The sequence below is a fragment of the Tamandua tetradactyla genome, chromosome 20 (genome assembly GCF_023851605.1).
Source record: "Tamandua tetradactyla isolate mTamTet1 chromosome 20, mTamTet1.pri, whole genome shotgun sequence".
NCBI lineage: Eukaryota > Metazoa > Chordata > Mammalia > Pilosa > Myrmecophagidae > Tamandua > Tamandua tetradactyla.
The window spans coordinates 30,250,970-30,275,013 of NC_135346.1; the positions used below are offsets into that span (position 1 = coordinate 30,250,970).

General features: G+C 35.5%; 1 protein-coding gene across 15 annotated transcripts in view; it reads right to left on the reverse strand.

Annotated features, from left to right (window-relative positions):
- The window catches only part of CSNK1A1 (casein kinase 1 alpha 1), a 53,202-nt gene that overhangs the window by 23,406 nt on the left and 5,752 nt on the right, over nt 1-24,044 (reverse strand). For all 15 annotated transcript variants that reach the window (XR_013166257.1, XR_013166259.1, XR_013166261.1 and 12 more), the window contains one exon: nt 3,293-3,419. Coding sequence is in view for 12 of the 15 variants with exons in the window: in XM_077137382.1 (XP_076993497.1) it covers nt 3,293-3,419 (127 nt within the window). In the remaining 3 variants the exon portion in view is untranslated. The remainder of the gene's footprint in view (nt 1-3,292; nt 3,420-24,044) is intronic.

Consider the following 24,044-nt stretch of genomic DNA (forward strand, 5'->3'; position numbering starts at 1 on the left):
TCCTTTCTTGCATGCTCTTTGCAACCTTTTGTTTTTCCACACTTACATAATCATATTTAAAAACTGAATATTAAACATGCCATTCTAACAAGATTTTTTCTTAATCTTCTTTGATATACTACCAAGTTAAATGGTATAGCTCCAATATTCTTTTTAATGGCTACAAATATTCTATGGTATAGAAACAGCAGGAGTTTTCTCCTCAACTATTCCTCAATTCACAGTAGTCTCATAACTTACCATTTTTCCCCCATTACAAATAATGTTATCTATATACTTAAGACACATATCTTCATCTACTGGCATCTTTATTTCTGTGAGCTATAAATCCTGTGAAATTATGGGGAGACTTGCTGGCTTGAAGGTTATGTTCGTTTTCATTTTAATAGATGTCCCAAATTGCCTTTGAAAGTAGGTAACTCATACACCCACCAGTAGTACAGAAAATACTCTTTTTCCTGCTAGCAAAGTCATTTTAGTTATATTTAAATATTGCCAATCTGACAAGCAGAAAGTATGTTAGCTTACTGTACCACCCCCTAACATTTAGTTTGAGCACTTGATCATTTTTACCACTCATCTAAATTTATGAATTCAAATTCATAGAAATTTACTATTCTATGAAGCATTAAGCTACTGTTGGCCTGTTTTTCTACTGGTTTGTTCTTTTCTTGTCCATTTTTAAGAGTTCTTTGCGTATACAACACCCTCTATGTGTCATGTTATATATAGATTTAATTTTTTTCATTTGTCTTAACATTATAGCATCTCTTGTAGAACAGAAGCTTTTAATTTTCAAATTTATCAAATATGTCTAGGTTTTCTATAAGTTGTATTTTAAAATGCTTTCCTAATCCAAAGACTGCAAACACTGTCTTTCTACCCATATCTTTTTGCTCTTCTCATCAAATTAGGTGTCAGAATTCTACTTTTATTTGTCCCTATTTTCCTCAGAGCTTCTACTATAGATTCTAAAACTTGTTTCTCTACCTTGACAAATGTATTTTTGAAGCCTGGCATTAAGCCATCCTGAATTATTTATTTATTGCATACCCTCAAAGAAATAGATACATTATACAAATACCACCCTTAGGAACAGTGGCAACTTCTACTTTAGAAGAAGCAAAACAAAACATCTGGCTCATTTATTGTATGTATATTTACCCTAGGTAAATAATACCTATCATTAGACTGAGACTATTAGCTCACCAAGAAAAGGGCAGACAAAAGATAATTAACGGCACAAACCACAGATTACTTCAAGTGTTGCCTATCATCTACAGAGTAAGACTTAGCTATTACCTTCTTAATGAATGCTTTTTTCTACCACCTCCTCCTCCATACCTGAATTACATTCTTTCTTTTATGTTACTAGTGTATGCAACACAGACTTATCACTTAGGGTTTTACTTATTTTTCCTTCTTTCTCTACCAGTTCCTAGAGCGAAAGGACTGGCTCATATTCTTCATTCTTCTCTGCACTCTTCAGGGGTAAGTACAGTGGAAGGCCCTCAAGAAATGCTCAGCATATGAATGCCTACATGTTACTGAAACTATAGAACATAAGTTTCAACTATTAAGATTTGCCACAATTTTTCTCCCATAATTATGGAACTATTGAACTTTACCATCGGTGAAACCCTTGATACTGCGTCAAACATTAGGGACAACCAAATCAATATGCCAAGCCTGTGATCATGAGGCTTGTTCTTGTGAAATTTATGTGTGTAGCAGAGATGCTTAGCCTACCTATATATAGAAATACCTAAGAGTCACTTCGGAGGACCTCTTTTGTTGTTCAGATGTGGCCCCTCTCTCTCTCTCTCTAAGGCCAACTCTGCAAGTGAAACCACTGCCCTCTCCCCAATGTGGGACATGATATCCAGGGGTGAAAATCTTCCTGGTGACATGGGAGATAACTCCCAGGGATGAGCCTAGTCCTGACCGTGGGGTCAACAATGTAAGGTAATAAGTTTTGCCCACAATAAACTCTAAATTCACTATCCTAACTGAATTAGCTTTTCCCTCAAGGCTTATTTCCGAATCTATCCCCCAATCTTAAAATTATTTAAAACTAATTTTTCTTCAATTAAAAAATGTAAAAATTGGCCATAAGAAAATACACTCCAACCTCCAGCAATGCCCAAATCTTATGTTACAACTCCAGTAACAAATTACCAAAATTTGCTTTAGCACTACCAATTTCAGAGAATTCACTACTTCAACCTTGATGAAATTGTGAGCTACTGATTGTATACCATGTATGGATCTTATGTATGTGAATATTTCTCAACAAAGAATATATATATAAAGAAAGTACATAAGGGGGCGGTGAGATGGTGGCTCAGTGGCAGAATTCTCGCCTGCCATGCCGGAGACCCGGGTTCAACTCCCGGTGCCTGCCCATGCGGGAGAAAAACAAAAACAAAAACAAAACAAAACAAAAAAACGGTACATGGGGAATCTTATAAGCAGTAAAACAATCAAGATTATAAATGTGATCTGAAGATCAGAGAGTTGCAGCTGCATGTCCTGTGCCCTGCTTGTGATCAAATGCAACTCAGAAAACTATTTAGACTCTTTAGATTTCTCAAAATACAAAATCATAAAATTTGGATCTTGATGGGAAAATATGATATAATTGAATGGATAGACACAAAGTAGTCCAAATAGCTGAAAACACTGCATACATTTACTTAATGTAGATTTGATTGTTATTAATTGAATCTTAGATTTCCCCTCAAAATCTGTTAGTAAATAGTACAGTTTACAAATAATAAAAGAGCTGAAACTAAAAAAAAAATATATATATATATATATATAGAGAGAGAGAGAGAGAGAGAAGCATCTACTTGGTCTACTTTCTGTCTCTATGAATTCTAGCTACTTAAGTGGAATAATACAATATTTGTACTTTGCATATTTTCAGGATTCATCCATGTTGCAGCATTTCTGAACCCCCTTTTCAAATAAAACCTTTTAAAGAAACCCGCTATATGCAACACTAAAACAAATACGGCACCCATCTGAAGGAACAGCCTGGTTTTGAAACCACTATTCCACAGAGGAGCAAGAAGTAAACCAATATAATCCCAGTTTTTGTCCTATACCCAGAGGAAAACATCTATAAGTCATACTAGAACAGTACACACAGTACTAATTTTTTTTTTTTTTTTGCTCACCCTAAAGTGGCACACAAGATTATAACAATCTGGTTTAATGAACATTTGAAGTACCAACAGTAGTGAACAGTAATAACATCAGGTTTTATTTTCAGCAAAATTTCACATACCTGGTCAGCTAACATAAGTACAGTTTTCATTGTGAACCTTCTTGAACAGAAATTGAAGAGGTCTTCAAGGCTGGGTCCAAGAAGATCCATGACTAGTACATTGTAGTCTTTTTCCTGCCCATACCACCTAATAAAACAAAAGGGGAAAAGGAGAAGAGAGAGAGAGCATTATGAAAAGATAATTATTTACTATCACCAAATTTTAAAAATTCTTAAAATTCTCAAGATTAAGATACAGTGTTCTACCTCTGGTTAGGTTTCATTTAAGGTAAGTGTTCCTCTATTCAGATGGGGAACCCACTGCTTAATCACACTGCCCAAAATAAAGAGTAGTAAGACTTCTTTTTTGTTAAATTATCCCACTCTCCTACAACAACAGAATTGTAAGGCAGCCTGAACACTTATCTAACAAGGACAGCAGGATTTGGATTTCAATAGCCATCCATCTATCCCTGATTCCACACAACTCTGAGAAAATTTCTCATTCTCATCTGGCCTCACTTTCTAATCTAAGAAATGAGAAAGACTATACCAGTGGTTCTAAATGTATCAGAAAGACAAGACCCCTTTTATTGTAACTTTTATCCTATTTCCTGCTAAAGTTCATTTATTCAATAACTAATTATTCTTTTAAAAAAACGAGTCGTGGGGGTACAGGGGGTGGTTCAGTGGTAGAATGCTCAACTTCCATGTGGGAGACCTGGGTTAATTAATTCCTGGACCATGCACCACCCCCCAAAGAAAAGGAGTCATTAGATACAAAAACTCAAAAATGGACAGCACAATAATACCTAATTGTAAAGTAATCTTGTTAAAACACTGAATGAAGCTGCATCTGAGCTATTGGTTTTTGTTTTGTTTTGTTTTGTTTTGTTTTGACTTTACTATTATTACTTTTATTTTTGTCGCTATATTAACATTCTATATCTTTTTCGGTTATGTTGCTAGTTCTTCTAAACCGATGCAAATGTACTAAGAATTGATGATCATGCATCTATGTGATGATGTTAAGAATTACTGATTGCATATGTAGAATGGTATGATTTCTAAATGTTGGGTTAATTTCTTTTTTTCCGTTAATTAAAAAAAAAAAAAAAAGAGAGAGAAGGGGTAATTGGAGCTGAAGGGATACAGACTGTACAACGGGACTGGATATAAAAACTCAGAAATGGACAGCACAATACTACCCAATTGTAATGCAATTATGTTAAAACACTGAATGAAGCTGCATGTGAGGTATAGGGTTTTTTTTTTTTCTTTCTATTAATGTTTTAATTCTTATTCTGTTGTCTTTTTATTTCTTTTTCTAAATCGATGCAAATGTACTAAGAAATGATGAATATGCAACTATGTGATGTTATTAAGAATTACTGATTGTACATGTAGAATGGAATGATTTCTAATTGTTTTGTTAATTCTTTTTTAATTAACAAAAAAAACTATAAAAAAAAGAAAAGGAGTCATATTTTGCTTAGTTTCAGATCACAGAAAATAAACAGTACAGAGATATCTATTTGCTTCTGACTATAATCACATTCTAGTATTATTACTTTTACTGAAGAAAAATATATAATTTGCCCCAATAACTCACTTTATAGCAAGGAACTAAGCAGATGCAAAAAAGAGGCCTGGTCTTGTTGTCCTAGCTTATGAGAGGTAGCTTTCTAATCCTTGGAAAGATTGACAGGGGAGAAACCTCTATTATTCACAATAGGCCCAAAATACACCTGATGATAGTGTACATTAACAAGATGACTCAGGGTGGGATGGGGTCAAAGGACTGGCCACATTAGAAAAATCAAACATGTGATCAGAGGGTTGGGTCTTTAAGCCACTTCCCATCAGTCTAACTTGTGGAGGAGGGAACGGAGACTGAAGATGGACTCTAACCACATGGGCACTGATTCCATCAACCATGTCTACATAATGAAATTCCATAAAAACTCAGGATTCCTGAAGCTCACTGGTGCTTCCAAGACTGATAATACAAACCAATATACCTGGAGGGTGATATGTTCTGACTGGACAGGACACAGACAGTTTGTAGTTGAAACCCTCTCCCACTTTGCCCTATGTCCCTACCACTAATTCCACATTTCTTTTATTTAAGAAAGGGTCTATTGTAAGTGGTCATGGTCACCCACTAACAGACAACATTATACCTCAACAGCACCTATCAAGACTGTAGGTACTTAAGGCTGGTATGAAAAAGAAAAAGAAAAACAAAATAAGCCTCAGATCAGTTAGCTTTAATTTCAGACCTGTTCAGATAGGTTCTGTTTTCAGATACAATGAATAAGCTCCTTAAAATCTTTCGTTGTATAAAAAGTTCTGGTAAGACACTATGCTTAAAAAGCACAGGTTCCTTCCTACCACTCACTTTTACTTCAACTTGCTCTCAAAAATTACTTAACAAAGATAAAACAGAGATAACTTTCATCAAACATGCAAAAAGGAAATGATTATTTCCGCGTCCTCTTTACAGAGTAAACAATGAAATCCTGATGTGGAAAGTGTCCAATTACCCTAAGAAAAAAAATAGACGTGCCAATGTGATTACAGAGTTGGTCTGTTCTTATTTGTACCTAAAACCAAGCACTAAGTTGTTATTTCCCCTCTTCCACCCGTTATTGCCCAATTAGGAATTAAACACCCTTCACGTTCATTCAAACATTTATTTGAAAGAAGGCGGGCCACGGTGGCTCAGCAGGCAAGAATGCTAGCCTGCCATGCCAGAGGACCCGGGTTCAATTCCCGGTGCCTGCCCATGTAAAAAAATAAAAGAAAGAAGCCCACAGTGGTGTGTGTGTGTGTGTGTGTGTGTGTGTGTGTGTGTGTGTGTGTGTGTGTGTGTGTGTGTGTTTGGGGGATTGGGGGGAACAGATGGAGATGGGGAGGGTAGATAAAGCATAACAAATTGATATAGTATTAACAGATAAATGATGAACAAAGTGAATAAATTATGTTCTTTCCCTTTTATTTTGTTCTTTTTTCCTTTCATTTAATTCCAAAGGTTAATCCGCACTAGGGAGCTGTCAAACTTCAAAATGAGTCCTTGCCATTATAAGTAATTGACATTATTAAGAGCTATAGCAGATTTTAAATCTAAATCTAATTTATTTAAGTTTTAAAGAAAAAGAGATTGATTCTATACAAAAACGAAAAACCCAGAAAAGTATTAAGGCAGTGAGGGGAAAGCACAAAGTTAAGTAGGCATAAGGGAAAATATAAATCAATGTTCTAAGACCACAGCTCATCTCTATATATGCAAATTCCACCAATGGCTCACTGACATGAAACTGTAACATACAACCAAATTTCACAACCATCTTTCTAAGACCAAATACAAACACAAAATACCGAATTTACAACTTCTCACTCCATAATAGTCATAAAATTATATATTATTTCATAAAGCACTTTTAAAAGAAACCATCTACAAAATAAGTCTTTAAAAGAACACTACCATAATAATTATTAACTGGGGAAAAAGATAAAGCCAGAAAACACTTAAATTCAAGTACTGGACATTTATCTCTATACATACATGCTTAGTATACTTACCATATACTATATTCAGTGACCATAAAGTGTATCCATTATCTTCAATGTCCAGAAGACAAATATTCCATTAAAATGGCTAAAATACAAACATTTCAAAGGATAGCTTTTTTTTCTCTGAGGAAAGACCATGTACATCTAAAATAACTAGGTTTTCCTGCTCTATGGAGATTGGTACTATAACTCAATTTCATATAGCCATAAATGTTTAATTAAGAGACAGGTGTTTCTATCTTTTATACTTCCCTTTAGTCTCAAGGAACATGTAGCCTACTTTTCTGAAGTTAACACTACCTCCTTCCATCTGTGCTTTCCATCTGGATTCACCCATACTGACACCAATTATATTGCACACCTATAAAGGAACCAGGAATGTTGTTCTGCTTTTCCAAATCTTAATTATCTTAGTCTCTACTTCAGTTTCACATTTCCCACTTCTATTCTGAGAACTTCAATTTTCAATTCCAATCTCCTAAAGCCCAGGTACCAAGGATATCTTCCTTAAGTAGCCTATCCCACAATGATATACTAATTCTTTACCTTATCACACAATCAGTTAACCCTTAAACAACACAGTAATATTCAGGAACTTTGGTGTGTCTCTACACCTTGTTCTTTACTGAATATGGAGAATGAACAAGCACTAACTCGATTTTCTGAGGTTACTTAAATTTGGAGAAAACCTGAAACATACCAACACAAAATCTCACTCCTAATCTCTGCTTTCTAAATGTCTGAGCTAGAAACTCAGGCCTTGTTTTAGACAATTTTCATGTAAGTACAAGATGGTTTACTACTACTGAATTCACTGTGGCAAAGTGATGCGCTTATTGTAGGCACACAACTATCTATGAGATGAAAGAAAAAGTTTGATTTGGAGCTTATTTTTTCTAATATTTTCAAAACATTTAAAATTATCAATATGTTGGATGAAAGTAACAAGAAAATTTGTAGTGGTCTTGTTTGCCATTTGTTTTAAACCGATACCTTTAGAATTGAATGTTATCTAAACAATCAAGGAAATAGGTGGAAGAATGATTTCACAATTTATAAAACCATCATGACATACTCTGAGCATAAAAAAACAGTATCTTAAGTTCTGAAGCTGTTAAAAAGCAAAGTCCATCTCTGTTCTCATCTTTTTCCCTTTAAACTCATATTCCAAAACTAAATCTAGTTAGAATCTAAGATACAAAGTACAAATGTAAGATTATACCTGTACAAGTCACTGGGGCTGAAAAATTGCTAATTAAAAAACCAAAAGCTCAAGGAAACTAAAACTGTATAAAGATACCTTGTGAAATGGGTTTGCTGTTGGTCAGATCCTGAAGGATGAGTAATATTTTGATAAGAAAGACTTACAGGCAGAAGAAACAACAAACAAGCATTATGGACACTGGATCCTCTAGAGGAAGAGTCTAGTTGGGCAGATAGTTTGGTATTAGATTATAGATTCTTGAATGCCAGCTAAAGGGCTTTATATTTTGTAAATGACTGGGGAGTTATTAGTTGAGTTCATGACAGAGATATAATGTAATTAAATCAGTGTGTTACAACTGGCCTCCACATTGGTATGCAGTGTGGAAATGGAGGCAGCACGGGAAGGAGTGACAATGACATGAGGACCAGTTAGGTAGGAAGTATTACATTATAACTACAGATCTGAAGATGGACTCCCCTCTACCCCCGATAAATCTCTTTAGGAAATTGGAAACATTTTTAGAATAAAGAACAAAACAAGTGGAATGAAAAGTAAGTATAGTTATGAGATCAGAGGATGTCTAAGAACAATAAATCATAATGATTATAGAACACAATTCAGATTAAAGCACTCAAATTTGTACTGGTTCCATCCTCATAAATAAAACAAAAATAACAGCCAAAAATATATAATTACTTGTTTAAAAGATTCTTCCTTCAGACTATCAACTTGATAAGGGGGAGACACTGTGTTTGTCCTGGTTACAATACTGTAATTGCAGGATCAGCATAATGTTTTATACACAGAAAACGTGCAGTAACTTTTGTTGAATGTATGAATAAACGCGTGACGAGCAATATTAGAGGCTGTAACAGGTTATTGAGTGTTTTGAGTTGCTGGATGAGGAAAACAAAACCAGGAACACACACACAAAAACACACGTTTCTGCACTGAAAGTCTGAAGTCATCAGGTAAAAGCATCTACTCATCTTTGAATCAAGTCAGTCAAATAATTATATAAGCTAAAAGTTGAGTTTTAGCAGATAAAATGTCTTTTATGCCATTTAGCATTTCATATTTAGAATTTACATTTTAAAGATTCTGACATCCATAATTTAAAGACATTTTACATGCTATCACAGGTACTTTAAAGCTTTTATAATTATTTGGTTTTGCTGTGTGATTGTCTATTTTGGTTGCAAACAATTCAATTACAGTAGTTAAGAAAGGCACAGCCCCCCCCCCCCAACCTACCCCCATGTCACCAGTTTCTAATAGTTGGTCACTCTCTATCATGGTGATCTGTAACTGTGCTGGTGTAAAACTGTTATGTACCCCAGAAAAGCCATATTCTTTAATCCTGATTCAATATCACTGGGTGGGATCTTTTGATTAGGTAGTTTCCACAGAGATAAACTTCTACCCATTCAAGACGGGTGGCTTACTGAATTCTTTAAGAGGGAGTCATTTTGGAAAGAGCTCAGAGTTAACACAGACAGAGATGTTTGGAGATGCAGAAAGAAAACGTTCCTGGGCAAGTTGTTTGAAACCAGAAACCAAGCAAATGTAGGTCACACATATTCCCAGCTGACAGAGGTGTTCCAAATGCCACAGGCCTTTCCTGCATCAAGGTATCTGTCTCTGGATGCCTTCGTTTGGACATTTTTATGGCCTAAGAACGGTAAACTTGTAAGAATAAATTCCCTTTATAAAAGCGAACCCATTTCTACAGAAATCCTAGAATGAGCTGGGACTCAGCACCAAGGGACTGAGAAAACCTTCTCGACCAAAAGGGGGAAGAGATAAATGAGACAAAGTGTCAATGGCTGAGAGATTCTGAACAGAGTTGCAAGGCTATCCTAGAGGTTACTTTTACACATTAAACAGACATCACCTTTTTAGTTAAGGAATAAGGAGCGGCTGGAGGGAAGTGCCTGAAAATGTAGAGCTGTGTTCCAGTAGTCATGTTTCTTGAAGATTGTATAATGACATAGCTTTTGCAATGTGACTGTGTGATTGTGAAAACCTTGTGTCTGATGCTCCTTTTATCTACAGTATGGACAGATGAGTAAAACATATGGATTAAAAATCAAATAATAGGTGGAACAAATGTTATAATAAATTTAGTAGATTGAAATGCTAGTGATCAATGAAAGGGAGAGGTAAGAGGTATATAAATTTTTTGTTTTCTTTTTATTTCTTTTTCTGAATTGATGCAAATGTTCTAAGAAATGATCAAAATGATGAATATACAACTATGATGAAAAAAAGAATGTTCATGTTGTATGTTGATTGGTTTTATTAATAAATTTTTTTAAAGAAGTCAACCCATTTCTGGTATACTGCATTTTCCAGCAGTATTAACAAACTAAAACAGTGATCTTTGATGTGACTATTGTAATTGTTTTGGGATGCCATGAAACATGCCCATATTAGATGGTAAACTTAAATAATGTATGTGTTTTGACTGCTCAACCAACCAGTCGTTCCTCCTTATTTCCCCTCTTTCCCCCTCTCTTCAAGCCTTCCTATTCCCTGAGACACGACAATATTGAAATTAGGTTAATTAATAACCTTACCATGCATAATTACATGGAACCTTGAACAGGACATGAGATTCTGCTGGTTTGTACAAGTTAGTGGGTGCCCCGATACATTCCAGAGTAATTTGGGCAGAGAATAAAAAAGTATTTGTAAAGCCCCTTTGGGAACTGGAGAGAAATATTAAATTTTCCCATCTGGGGAATTCCTGATATTCTTGCAAGCAGCGGAAACAACTAATTAAATATGCTGAGCACCTGACCTTGGGGGTTGCCCCTATGAAACTTATTCCTGCAAAAGAGAAGCTAAGTCTACTTATAATTATGCCTAAGGGTCACCCTCAGAGAAGCTTTTGTTGCTGTGATGTGGCCTCTCTCTCTAAGCCAATTTGGCAGGCTCACTCACTGCCCGCCCGTCTACATGGGACATACTCCCAGGGATGAGCTAGGATCTGGCATCATAGGATCGTGAAAGCCTTCTTAACCAAAAGGGTAAAGAGACAAATGAGATGAAATAAAGTTTCAGTGGCTGAGAGATCACAGAGTCAAGAGGTTATCCTGGAGTATTATTTTTATGAATTATATAACTATCCCTTTTTAGTTTATGGTGTATTGGAGTGGCTAAAGGGAAAACTTAAAACTGTTGCATTGTATTCCAGTAGCCTTGATTCTTCAAGAAGATTGTATAAATTATACAGCTTTTACAATGTGACCGTGTGGTTGTAAAAACCTTATGGTTGATGCTCCCTTTATCCAGGGTATGGACAGATGAGTAAAAAATAAGGACAAAATAATAAATAAATAAGGGGGGAAGTATAAAGAATAAAGAAAAATTCAACAATCAAAAAACCTGGGTAGACGTGCAGTAATAACACTGAATGTTAATGGATTAAACTGTCCAATCAAAAGACAGTCTGGCAGAACGGATTAAAAAACAAGACCCATCTATATGCTGTCTCTACTCAAAGGACACGAGGGCAATGACACAACTGGACATTTACACACCAATGTTTATAGCAGCATTATTAACAATTACCAAGAGATGGAAACAGCCAAAATGTCCATCAACAGACAGTTGGCTAAACAAACTGTGATATTTTACATAAGATGGAATATTATGCAGCTGTAAGACAGAATAAAGTTATGAAGCATGTAACAACATGAATGGACTGTAAGGACATTATGCTGAGTGTGATTAGCCAGAAACAAAAGGACAAATACTGTATGGTCTCACTGATAGGAACTGACATTAGTGAATAAACTTGGAATATTTCCTTGGTAACAGAGACCATCAGGAGATAGAGATAAGGTAAGATACTGGGTAATTGGAGCTGAAGGGATATAGATTGTGCAACAGGACTGAATATAAAAACTCAGAAATGGACAGCACAATATTACCTAACTGTAATACAATTATGTTAAACACTGAATGAAGCTGCATATGAGAATGATAGAGGGAGGAGGGCTGGGGCATAAATGAAATCACAAAGAAAGATAGACGATAAAGATTGAGATGGTGTAATCTAGGAATGCCTAGAGTGTATAAGCACAGTGACTAAATGTACAAATTTAAAAAATGTTTTTGCGTGAGGAAGAACAAAAGAATGTCATTACTGCAGTGTGCTGAAAATAGATAGTACTTAATATTTAAAAATTTCAACTAATGTGTGAGACTAAAGCAAAAAATGTTTATTTGGTACAAATCTATACTTTGACTAGTGCATCTCCTAATATAACTTATGTGGATAGTTGATTGAACACCTTAAGTACATGGAACTTTGTATAGGACATGAGATTTTGTTGGTTTGTCCAGGTGATGCCCTGATGACTCCCAGAGTGATTTGATCAGTGAGTGGAAAAGTATTTGCAAAGTCCCCTACGGGGAATGGTGAGAACGGGGTGGGGAAAACTCAACTTCCCCAAGCTGAATTCTTGATATTCTCACAAGCAGTGCGGACAACCAAAGCTATAGGCTGAGCCCCCAGTCTTGGAGTTTGTTCATATGAAACTTAACCCCACAGGGGATAGGTCAAGCCTACTTAAAATTAAGCCTAAGAGTCACCCCCAAGAGAATCTCTTTTGTTGCTCAGATGTGGCCTCTCTCTTCAGCCAACACAGCAAGCAGACTCATCACCCTCCCCCTGTCTACGTGGGACATGACTACCAGGGGTGTGGATCTTCCTGGCAGCGTGGGACAGAAATCCCAGGATGAGCTGAGATTCAGCATCAACGGATTGAGGAAAACTCTAGAATGAGCTGAGACCCAGCATCAAGGGATTGAGAAAACCTTCTTGATCAAAAGGGGAAAGAGTGAAATGAGACAAAGTGTCAATGGCTGAGAGATTTCAAACAGAGTTGAGAGATTATCCTGGAGGTTATTCTTATGCATTAAGTAGATATCACCTTGCTATCCAAGATGTAATGGAGAGGCTGGAGGGAACTGCCTGAAAATGTAGAGCTGTGTTCCAGTAGCCATGTTTCTTGACGATGATTGTAAAATGATATAGCTTTCACAATGTGACTGTGTGATTGTGAAAACCTTGTATCTGATGCTCCTTTTATCTACCTTGTCAACAGATGAGAGGAACATATGGAATAAAAATGAATAATAGGGGGAACAAATGTTAAAATAGATTTAGTTTGAAATGCTAGTGATCAATGAAAGGGATCAGTAAGGGGTATGGCCTGTAAATTTTTTTTTTCTTTTTTTCTGTTTGTTATATTTTTCTGTTGTCTTTTTATTTCTTTTTCTGAATTGATGCTAATGTCCTGGGAAATAATCATGGTGATGAATATGCAACTATGTGATGATATTGTGAACTGCTGAGTGTATGTGTTGGGAATGTTTGTTTCTTGTAATTTTTTTCATTAATAAAAAAAAATTTGAAAAACAAACAAACAAAAACCTGGATAGATTACAATACTAGTGGTCAATGAGAGGGAGAGGTAATGGTATGGGATGAGGTTTTTCTTTTTACTTCTTTTTCCAGAGGGATGAAAATGTTCTAAAAATTATGCTGGTGATGAATACACAACTATGTGTGATACTGTGAACCACTGATTGTGCATGATGTATCTCAATAAAAATATCAAAAAAACACAAAACTTTACTGCAAAAAAAAAGTGAGCTAAGAATGGAATCATCTGAAAGAATAAAGGAACACCCTTATGATAAAAAAAATAATAATAACAACCCTACCATGGCCAAGTGTTCCAGTGAAAGGAAGAATGAGTTGCAAGCCTCTCACTTGCAATCAAAAGCTAGAAATGCTTAAGCTTAGTGAGGAAGTCATGCTGAAAGCTGTGATATGACAAAAGCTAGGCCTCTTGCATCATACACCAAACAGTTAGCCAAGTTGTGAATGCAAAGGAAAAGTTCTTTAAGAAAATTAAAAGTACTACTCCAGTAAAAACACAAATGACAAAAAAGCAAAACAGCTTTATTGCTAAAATGGAGCAAGTGTGAGCGGCCAGATAGATCAAACCAGCCACAACATTCTCTTAAACCAAAGCCTAATTCAGAGCAAGGCCTTAACTCTCTTAAATTTTATAAAGGCTAAGAGAGGTGAGGGAGCTGCAGAAGAAAAGTTTGAAGGTAGCAGAGGTTGGTTCATGAGATTTAAGGAAAAAAGCCATCTCTATAAAATACAAGGTAAAACCTGCGGCAAATTATCCAGAAAACCTAGCTAAGATAATTGATGATGGCAGCTACCCTAAACAGATTTCCAATGCAGACAAAACAGGCTTCTATTTGAAGATGTCATCTAGGACTTTATAGCTAGAAAGAAGTCAATGCATGCCTTCAAAGAACAAAAAGACTCTCTTATTAGGAGCTAATACAGATTGTGACTTAAAGCGGAAGCCAATGCTCATTTACCATTATTAAACCTAGGATCCTTGAAGAATAATGCTAAATCAACTGTGCCTGTAATCTAGAAATGGAACCAAGCCTGGATCTCAGGACATCTATTTACAACATGGTTTACTGAATATTTTAAGGTCACTATTGAGACCTATTACTCAGGAAAAAAGAGATTCCTTTCAAAATATTACTGCTCACTGACAATGTACCTGGTCACCAAAGAGCTCTTATGGAGATGTACAACAGATGAATGTGGCTTTCATGCTTGCTAACACAACATCCATTCCGCAGCCCATAGATGAAGGAGTCAGATCGCCTTTCAAGCCTTATTATTTGAGAAATACAATTCATAAAGCTATAGCTGCCCTACATAGTGCTTCCTGATAGATATGGACAGTGAACTGAAAACCTCTGGAGAGTCATTCATGCCTCATGGGAAGTCAAAGTATCAAAATTAACTGGAATGTGAAAGAAGTTGGTTCCAATCCTCATGGATGTCTTTGAGGGGTTCAAGACTTCAGTGGAGGAAGTAAATTCAGACGTAGTGGAAATAGTAAGAGAACGAGAATTAAAAGTAGAGCCTGAAGATGTGACTGAATTGCTACAATCTCATACTCAAACCTGAATGGATGAGGACTTGCTTTTCAAGGATGAGCAAAGAAAGTGGTTTCTTCAGCTGTAACCTACTCATGGTGAAGATGCTGTAAACACTGTAGAAATGACAAGAAAGGAGTTAGACTATTACATCAACTTAGTTGTTAAAGTAGAGGCAGGGTTTGAGGACTGACTCCAATTTTGGAAGAAGTTTTACTGTGGGTAAAATACTATCAAACGGCATTGCATGCTAAAGAAAAATCTTTCATGAAAGGAAGCGTCAATCAATGTGGAAAACTTCATTTTTTTTTCAAACTTCATTACTTTAAGAAACTGCCACAGCCACCCCAATCTTCAGCAATCACTCTGAAGTCAGGCTGACCTACCTGAAATCAGCAGCCGTTCACATGGGGTTGAGACCTTCCACCAGAAGGCTCAGTGTTTTTTTAGCATTGAAGTCTTTAATTAAAGTTTATACATTGTTTTTTAGACATGATTCTATTGCACACTTAACAGACTGTAATACAGTGTAAAAGTAACTTCTATGTGCACAGGGAAAGCAAAAAATTTTTGATCTGCTTTATTGCAGTGGGGCCTGGAATGGAATTTGCAGCATCTCTGAGGTATGCCTGTACTGGATAATTCACTGAGTGACTAATTCCTCCATCAATTATAGTCATTGAGTGACTAATTCCTCCAACAAATTCCTCCAGCCATAATGACCAAAGAGCTTGTCAAACAAGTGTACATATGTGTGTGAGGAGAGGGGTACTTGGGGAAGGCAGGAAGTTGAGAATAACTTGTTCCAATTTGATGTCATGTATTGCCTGCCTATGGTTGTCTGGTGAAGCCTACAGATATGTTCTCAGAAAAATTTTAAATGCATAAAATAAAATATACAGTATTTTAATAGAAACCAATTATACTGAATTTTAGCTACCAAAATACATCCACATGGAACACTTATTAAGCAGCTACTAGGTGTCTGATAAGCATGATAGGCATAATCCCTATCTTAAGATCTAGAAGGATAACTAAAAGGCAAGAGCACTATAAAGGCAACAAAAAGTAAACAGAAAATGGAGAGGGAGCAATTTATTCAGAGATAAAGCTCCTTAGAAAAAGTAGTTATCTGAACTAGGTTCTGAACGATAACTGGATTATTTTATTTGCTTCTTAAATATTCTACTTCCATTCTCTCCTGCAGTTTCAGGTAGCCATTTCTTATCAATTCCCCAACCCCTTCACCAGCCAAACAGCAGAAGTTTCACATGTAAGTCACCCCAAAATCTGGTCTATGCAATCTTTCAATTTACATATTTATTCTATCACCAGACTGCCCTCACACCACATCACTGAATCAAAAATTATTTACTAAGCATCTACTAGATACTGGGCTCTGTTGGAGCCAAACCTTAAGTCTCACTTTTCTAATTCTCGAATGTACTGACTACCTCTAACATAAACAATCCTCCATCCTGATTTCCCTGTAATGATTAATCTTGAATCTCCACCAAGTTTCAGTGCTCCTCAAGTAACTTACTTTCTCCACTATCACTTATATGTTCACCTGGCTCAGACCTAACCTCAATCCTAACTGCCTGGCTTAAATTTAGTTCTGTAGTTTCGGAGAACTTAATTACAGAATAGCTGAGCTTGGTAAACTCTATCATCTTAAACTGTGTATGTCCAAAGCCATACCCATCTATCTTACTTCTAAAATTAAAAATGTTCCCCCTTTCTGCCTTCCCGATTTAACTCTCAAATTCTCAAGGCTCAAAATCCTGATGTCACTTACTTTCACGCCTAAAAAAGGGAAAATACGATTAATGTACATTAAACATTTGAGCAAGAAAATAAATCAACCGTATTTCTTCCAAATAACCCCCAGTACATGATTTTTCCTAAATTTATACAAAGAAACACTTGTATTACAGGTAGTATTTTATGTATAAAAACACTAAGAGAGTAACTCTGGAGGAATGGAACATTTTCAGCACATTCCATTAATTTGCTTATTAGCAAATCTTTTTTTAAATGGAGCAAAGTGTTCCAGGTGAAAAAATATCTGAAAAATATACTCAAAAGTAGCTCAAATTCTCTACACTAGAGGGAAAAAAATGAATAAGAAAATAAAACTTCTTACTGAAGGGTGCTTCGAAAACTATTGCTTCTTATTTCTTTGCTTTGTGTATATATATATATAGTTATACTATACAATAGAAAAGTTAAAAGATCAGGGGTAGTCATTCCTGAACAGACCTTCAAAAAGAGTGAATATTCTGACAGCCCGGTTATACTGTATTTTCTACTAAAGTACTTTTGATTTTTTAGATAACTAGTACTTTCTTTACCTACTTACGTCCACATGCATTATTAGAACACACATGCGCATGTGCGTGCACACACACACACAGGTTTACATTTGTTTCCTAGCTTTACCAAAAAAAAAAAATTTCTTCACTTTAAAAAAATATATATATATATCCCAAAGTTTGATAACTTATTTTTCAAACTTTTTAAAATAATAAGTAACTTTGAAACTTACAGGAAAATTGCAAAAACAATAGAAAAACAATACATAAACCTCCAATACATCCCATCACCCAAATACCCAATTTACCAACTTTCAGCATTTTGTGATACTTATTATATCACTATCTGTCTTGTCTATTACCTAAGCATTTGAGAATAGACTCCTCTAACACATCATGCTCCTCACACTTAACACTTCCAGATACATTTCCTGAGAAGAGGATGTTTAACCACTTTAAGTACAGTTGATAAAATTTATGTTTGAAGTGGGAGGAGAGGAAAGGACATAGGGTATGGGCTAGAAATGTTACATAACAAAGGAGAAAATGGAAGAGGCAACCCAAGCTACTAGGAAAGTTATAACCAGATAGAAAAAGACAATGATTAAATATGTAAATAGATATTCACAGACTCTGTGCAGACCTGAGCTAAAAATAATACAGAACTATACTATATAGTACCCATAGAATAAACCCTTAAGTGACCAGATGATTAAAAATTGGTTCATATTGTGAATTACTGATTACCTATGTTAATGCTGTATTTCGTTTGTTAAATTTTTTTAAATTAATAAATAAAATACAAAAAAAAAATTGGTTCAGTAAACCTGCAGTTGGGTTTAAGAATGGGAAGCAGGCTAAGTCAATAGTACATGCGATATCATACTAATAATACTGGACTAGCAGCTAGGAACATAAGTTCTAGCCCTGGCCTTGCCATTTTCTTGCACTGCAGATTTAAAATAAACAGGAAAAAGAAAGGTTAATACATCCCACACCACACTGTATACAAATATGAATTCAAAATGGATCAAAGATACTAAATACAGGAGCCAGAACTATAAATTCTTAGAAGAAAACGTAGAGAAGTATCTTGAGGACCTTGTGTTAGGGGAGGGTTTCTTAGACTTTATACCCAAAGCACAAAGCAACAAAAGAAAAAAATTAATGGGACTGCATTGAAATTTAAAATTTTTGTGCAAAGGACTTCATCATGAAAGTAAACAACCACCTACATAGTGGAAGAAAATATCTGGAAATCACATATCTGATAAAGGTTTCATATCCAGCATCTATAAATAAATCCTTCAACAACAAAGAGGAACTATCCAATTAAAAAGTAGGCAAAAGACTCCAATAAATATTTCTCCAAAGCAAACATACAAATGGCAAAAAAAGCAAATGAAAAGATGCTCAAAATCATTAGCCATTAGAGAAATGCAAATCAAAACCACAATGAAATAATATTTTACATCAACTAGAATGGCTACTATTGCAAAAAAGAAAAAGAAGAAAAAGAAAAGAAAAAGTACAAGCGTTGGAGAAGATGCAGAGAAATAGGAACACTCATTCATTGCTGGTGGAAATGTAAAATGGTACAGTTGCAATGAAAGCCAGGCAGTCCTTCAAAAAGGGAAGTATAGAATTACCACATGACTCAGCAATCCCACTTTTGGGTATTACCCAAAAGAACTGAAAGCAGACTCGAACAGGTATTTGCACTCCAATGTTCAGAACATCACAAAATGGAAGCAACCCAAGTATCCATTAACCGATGAATGGATAAGGTAAATGTGGTTTACACAAACAATTGAATATTACTCAACCGTAAAGTTCTGATACAAGTGATAATGTGGATTAAACCTTGAAGACATCGTGTTGAGTGAAATAAGCCAGATACAAAAGGATAAATATTGTTTGATCTCACTGTGATATAAAATAATCAGAATAAGCAAATTCAAAGTCAGAATCTAGACCACAAGCTACCAAGATAGAGAATGGGGTTAAAGAATAGGATAGTTAATTAAGATGTACAATATACAGAGTTTCTGTATGGGACTGTGGAAGTTTTAGTAATGGATGGTGGTGATGGGAACACAACACTGTCAATGTAATTAACAGAACTGAACTATATATTTGAATATGGTTAAAAGAGAAAATTTTAAGTCTTCGTTTAAAGAATTTTAAACAAAACCTATGGAACTGCACAAATGAAACAGCAATGCATAAGTTAAACCATGGGCTAGTTAATAGTATAGTTATTACAATGTGGTTTTCATCAATTGCAACAAAGGTACACACCAAGGCCAAGGTGTTAAAAAAAAAGGAAATGCACATAGATTCAATGGAAGTTGAATTTCCTTACTATGAATCTTTAGTGCCTTCCTTATACCCAGCATTATGCTAAGGAGCACATAAAAATACCCAGTAGGCTAGACACAGTCTTTGCCCACAAGAAGTTTGTAGATTGCTTTCTTGTAGGAATGCATCTGAGACATCTGAAGAGGAAAATACTTTTCCGAAAACAAAGCATTTGACTTTTGGACTTAGGCTGCTGGCACAGAATTTCCTGAATTATTAACTTGAAATGTATAAATTAAAAATTCAGCTTTATAGGAGCTGAAGGTTTCAAGTGAGAAAGTTATGTGCTGTCTAATAGATGTAAAAGTTTCTACAAGTTCCCTGAAGGAAAATCTTATTTCCTGTAGCTGTAGACATGAGAGCTGAAAGTCAGACCAAGAGTCTCATTATTAGAGTAGCAATTTTACAATGTAAGCTGAAATTTGAACTTGCATGGTGTCTGCCTTTAAAGTGAAGGCATTGATTGGAAAGGAGATCCTAAAAAATGGGATAGTGACTTATGAAGGCTGCAGAGAGATCAAGCTGAATCTTTTCTAGATAACCCTGTAATAGTCTTCTCTGAGGACGTAGCTGCTCCACCTCTAGTCTGCCCTGAGGAGTTGGCCACCCAATCTCTACTTGATAGGATTAACCATGGAGTAAGTAATCCTGTTTTAACAGATGAAACTGCAAATGAAAGCCATGAAACAGTTGGCTTGGAAAATACTTCTAATTCTTTTCATGACCAATCCCTAACATCTCTCATTTCTTCCAGACCTATAATGACTGAAGTCCCAAAAGGGCCCAAAATGTGAGTTACAAAGCCCAACCCATTAGGTATACTGTACTCCAAATGAACTGTATGAGTTTTCCAATTTATATAGATAAAAACCAAGGTAATATGTGTGGAAATGGAGTTTAAGGATTTAGTATAATGGTAGGAGGAATAAAAAGCTGGTTCAGACTCAGCATCAAGGGATTGAGAAAGCCTTCTCAACCAAAAGGGGGAAAAGTGAAATGAGACAAAGTGTCAATGGCTGAGAGATTCCAAACAGAGTCCAGAGGTTATCCTGGAGGTTATTCTTACGCATTAATTAGATATCACCTTGTTATTCAAGATATAATGGAGAGGCTGGAGGGAACTGTCTGAAAATGTAGAGCTGTGTTCTGGTAGCCATGTTTCTTGATGATGATTGAATAATGATATAGTTTCACAATGTGACTGTGATTATGAAAACCTTGTGTCTGATGCTCCTTTTATCTACCTTGTTAACAAATAGTAGAACATATGGAATAAAAATAAATAATAGGGGGAACAAATGTTAAAATAAATTTAGTTTGAAATACTAGTGATCACTGAAAGGGAGGGGTAAGGGGTATGGCAGATATAATCTTTTTTTCTGTTTTCATTTTATTTCTTTTTCTGAACTGATGCAAATGTTCTAAGAAATAATGAATATGCAACTAAGTGATGATATTGTGGATTACTGATTATATATGTTAATGTTTTATTTCATTTGTTAATTTTTAATTAATAAATAAATTTTTGAAAAAATTCAGCTTTATAAATCTCTGAAAATATGGGTACACCAGAATCATGTGGTTGCCTAAGTGATCATCCTGATGCCCAGGTCACACCCAAACCAATTAAATCAAAATGTCTGAGGAGCCCAGTGTTAGTATTTTTTGAAGAACCTCACATGATTCCAATGTGCAGCAAAGTGCAGGAATCACTGGGAGTAGAAATCATACCTTAGTTATGTTACTTTAGGCAAACTGTTGTAATGATCATACACAATGCTTGGATAATAGGTTTTCTTTTTTCTTGCATACTGAGCTAAAAGAAATTAGGTCTTAGCACACGAAACTCAAATAACAATCCCCTTATTTCTATAGTATACATGGATCTTAAGAAAATAATTTCTGTAGTGCATAATCTAATTCAACCTATCTGTATAGCTCATTTGAACAACTGAAATACAGGAAGCACAGAATAAGAAAGAGGCCCTTTAATCCTATATAGATTATAGTAATGCCTGGAAACATCCTAGAGCATATTAAGCAGATAATAAGAAAGTACTGGTAAAGTCCCCAGAGGGAGGGGAGAAAGAATATGGAACTATTAAACCTTACCATCAGGGAAACCCAGATACTATGTCAAACTTCAGGAATACCCAAATCAATAGGACATGCCCTCGATCATGAGACTTACTCTTGTGAAGCTTATATAGATAGCAGAGAAGCTTACACTACCTATGGGCATGCCTAAGAGTTACTTCTGGAGGACCTCTGTTGTTGCTCAGATGTGGCTTCAGTTTCTCTAAGCCCAACTCTGCAAATGAAATCATTGCCCTCCCCCCTACATGGGACATGACATCCAGGGGTGAAAAGTCTCCCCAGTGACATGGGAGGTGACCCACAGGGGTTAATCCAGACCTGGCACCATGGAATCAACAATTACATCCTGACCAAAAGGGGGAAAAGAAATGTAATTAATAAGTTATCAGTGGCAGAGAGTTCAAATGGAGTCGAGAGGCTACTCTGGAGGTTGCTCTTATGCAAGCTTCAGGTAGACCTTGCTACCTTATCATAACCTGCCAACTCCCAAGCAGGACCATTCCAACCAATCCTAAAGAACACCTACAGCAATATATAAGATTCCACAAGGGTTCCAGGCATTAGAGTAACTTTCCAGAAACCTACAACCTCCAGATAGGTCCCTGGTTCGGAACATCAGATAGTTTCATCTCCCTACCCCATATTAGTAACAGACCCTTCCAATATCAAAAATTTAGAACTGCCATAGCCCAAACAACCCCAAAGAGAGGTACATAGAAAGATCAAAGGTGATGGTGGAATTATACATAGAAGATAGGACTTAACAAATGAATATGAATGCTGAATCATTAAATTGGTATCTCATTTACTCTTCAGTATTTTTGAGTAGCTAGAAGTAAAAACCTAAAATTTTGAAATTGTATATGTTACTGTTCACAAAAACAGAAGGGAAAAAAAGTTGATTGTGATGATAAAGTATTTAAGCCCCCTAGCCTATATTCTGGAGCAGCCAGAAGGAAAAATATGAGAGGATCAGATCATATGGTAGCTCATTACAAACTTTGGGATCTATCCTGTAACTACTTTTTGAAGAGTGCTTCGAAAACTATTGCTTTTTTATTTCTTTGCTTTGTATCTGTTATACTATAGAATAAAAAGTTAAAATAAAAAAGAACAAATAAAAGGCAACTATACTTAATGTTATTAACTTTCTGCATCAGAGAACGGAATAGGTGTCTCTTATCCTATTGACCCTATCAATTTATATAACGCATTGAAAAAACCTCTTAAGACCTAGTTGGTCTTACAAAGTCCCTTTTACAAATGAAAACTGGCATGACAAATTAAAGAATTCATTTAAGGTGCACATCTAGATGGTATCATAAAATAGTACCCTAACTTTGACTTTCAATAAAATACTCTTTCCACTTCCCTTTATGTTGAGGATCAAAGCATGCTCTCTCTAGCCAATCTTTTTTTATTTGGGGCAATCTATTTGGGGCACTTTCAAAGTCCCCAATAAAAAGGCCACAACACATGCCACTGATCACTCACAACGGAAAGGCAGTATTCTAGTTTTTCAAAGACAAGAATAAGGTAAAGTTTTCAACCATCACAAGTATTCACTACCACCACATGACTATTTTATCAGGTTAAGTTTTATAGAGTACTTTATGATGATATTCTACTAACTTGTTGCACTGCATATGCACAAATTAACATCAAATTCATAATAATGCATAATTATGATGCAATCAAATAACATATTTTAAGCCTATGTTCACAGACCAAAGCTTACCAAAGATTAGCAGCATACTTAAAAAGAAAAATTCTATTAAATATTATTTCTCTCAGTAAGAGTGTGTGCTATGAATAGTGTCAAAACTGGTACGATGTACACTAAGAACTGTGCATTTCCCTGTAGGTAAATTATACCTGCTTTCTTAAAAAAAATCCCATTAAAACACACGAGTGCATACTATATTAATACAGCCATCAGAAATTTTAAGTGCCATTTGAGAGTATAGGAGAAACAAAAACAGTAACAAAAAGCATTATTTTTCTCACTAGGCATTTACCTGTATTATGAAAGCTATTAAAAGGAGAGTTAATTTACAGTTCTGTTTTCTCTCTTTCCATTCTCAGTGTAAGGCCAAATGCCATTAAGTGAAGAAAGCGAAGTACTATGGCTTTCCAGCACTGAATCCAAAAGGGTGGGGTATGTGAGCAAGTACGATGTGACCTTGACATGAAGGTGATAATGGCTCAGAGTAGAACTGGG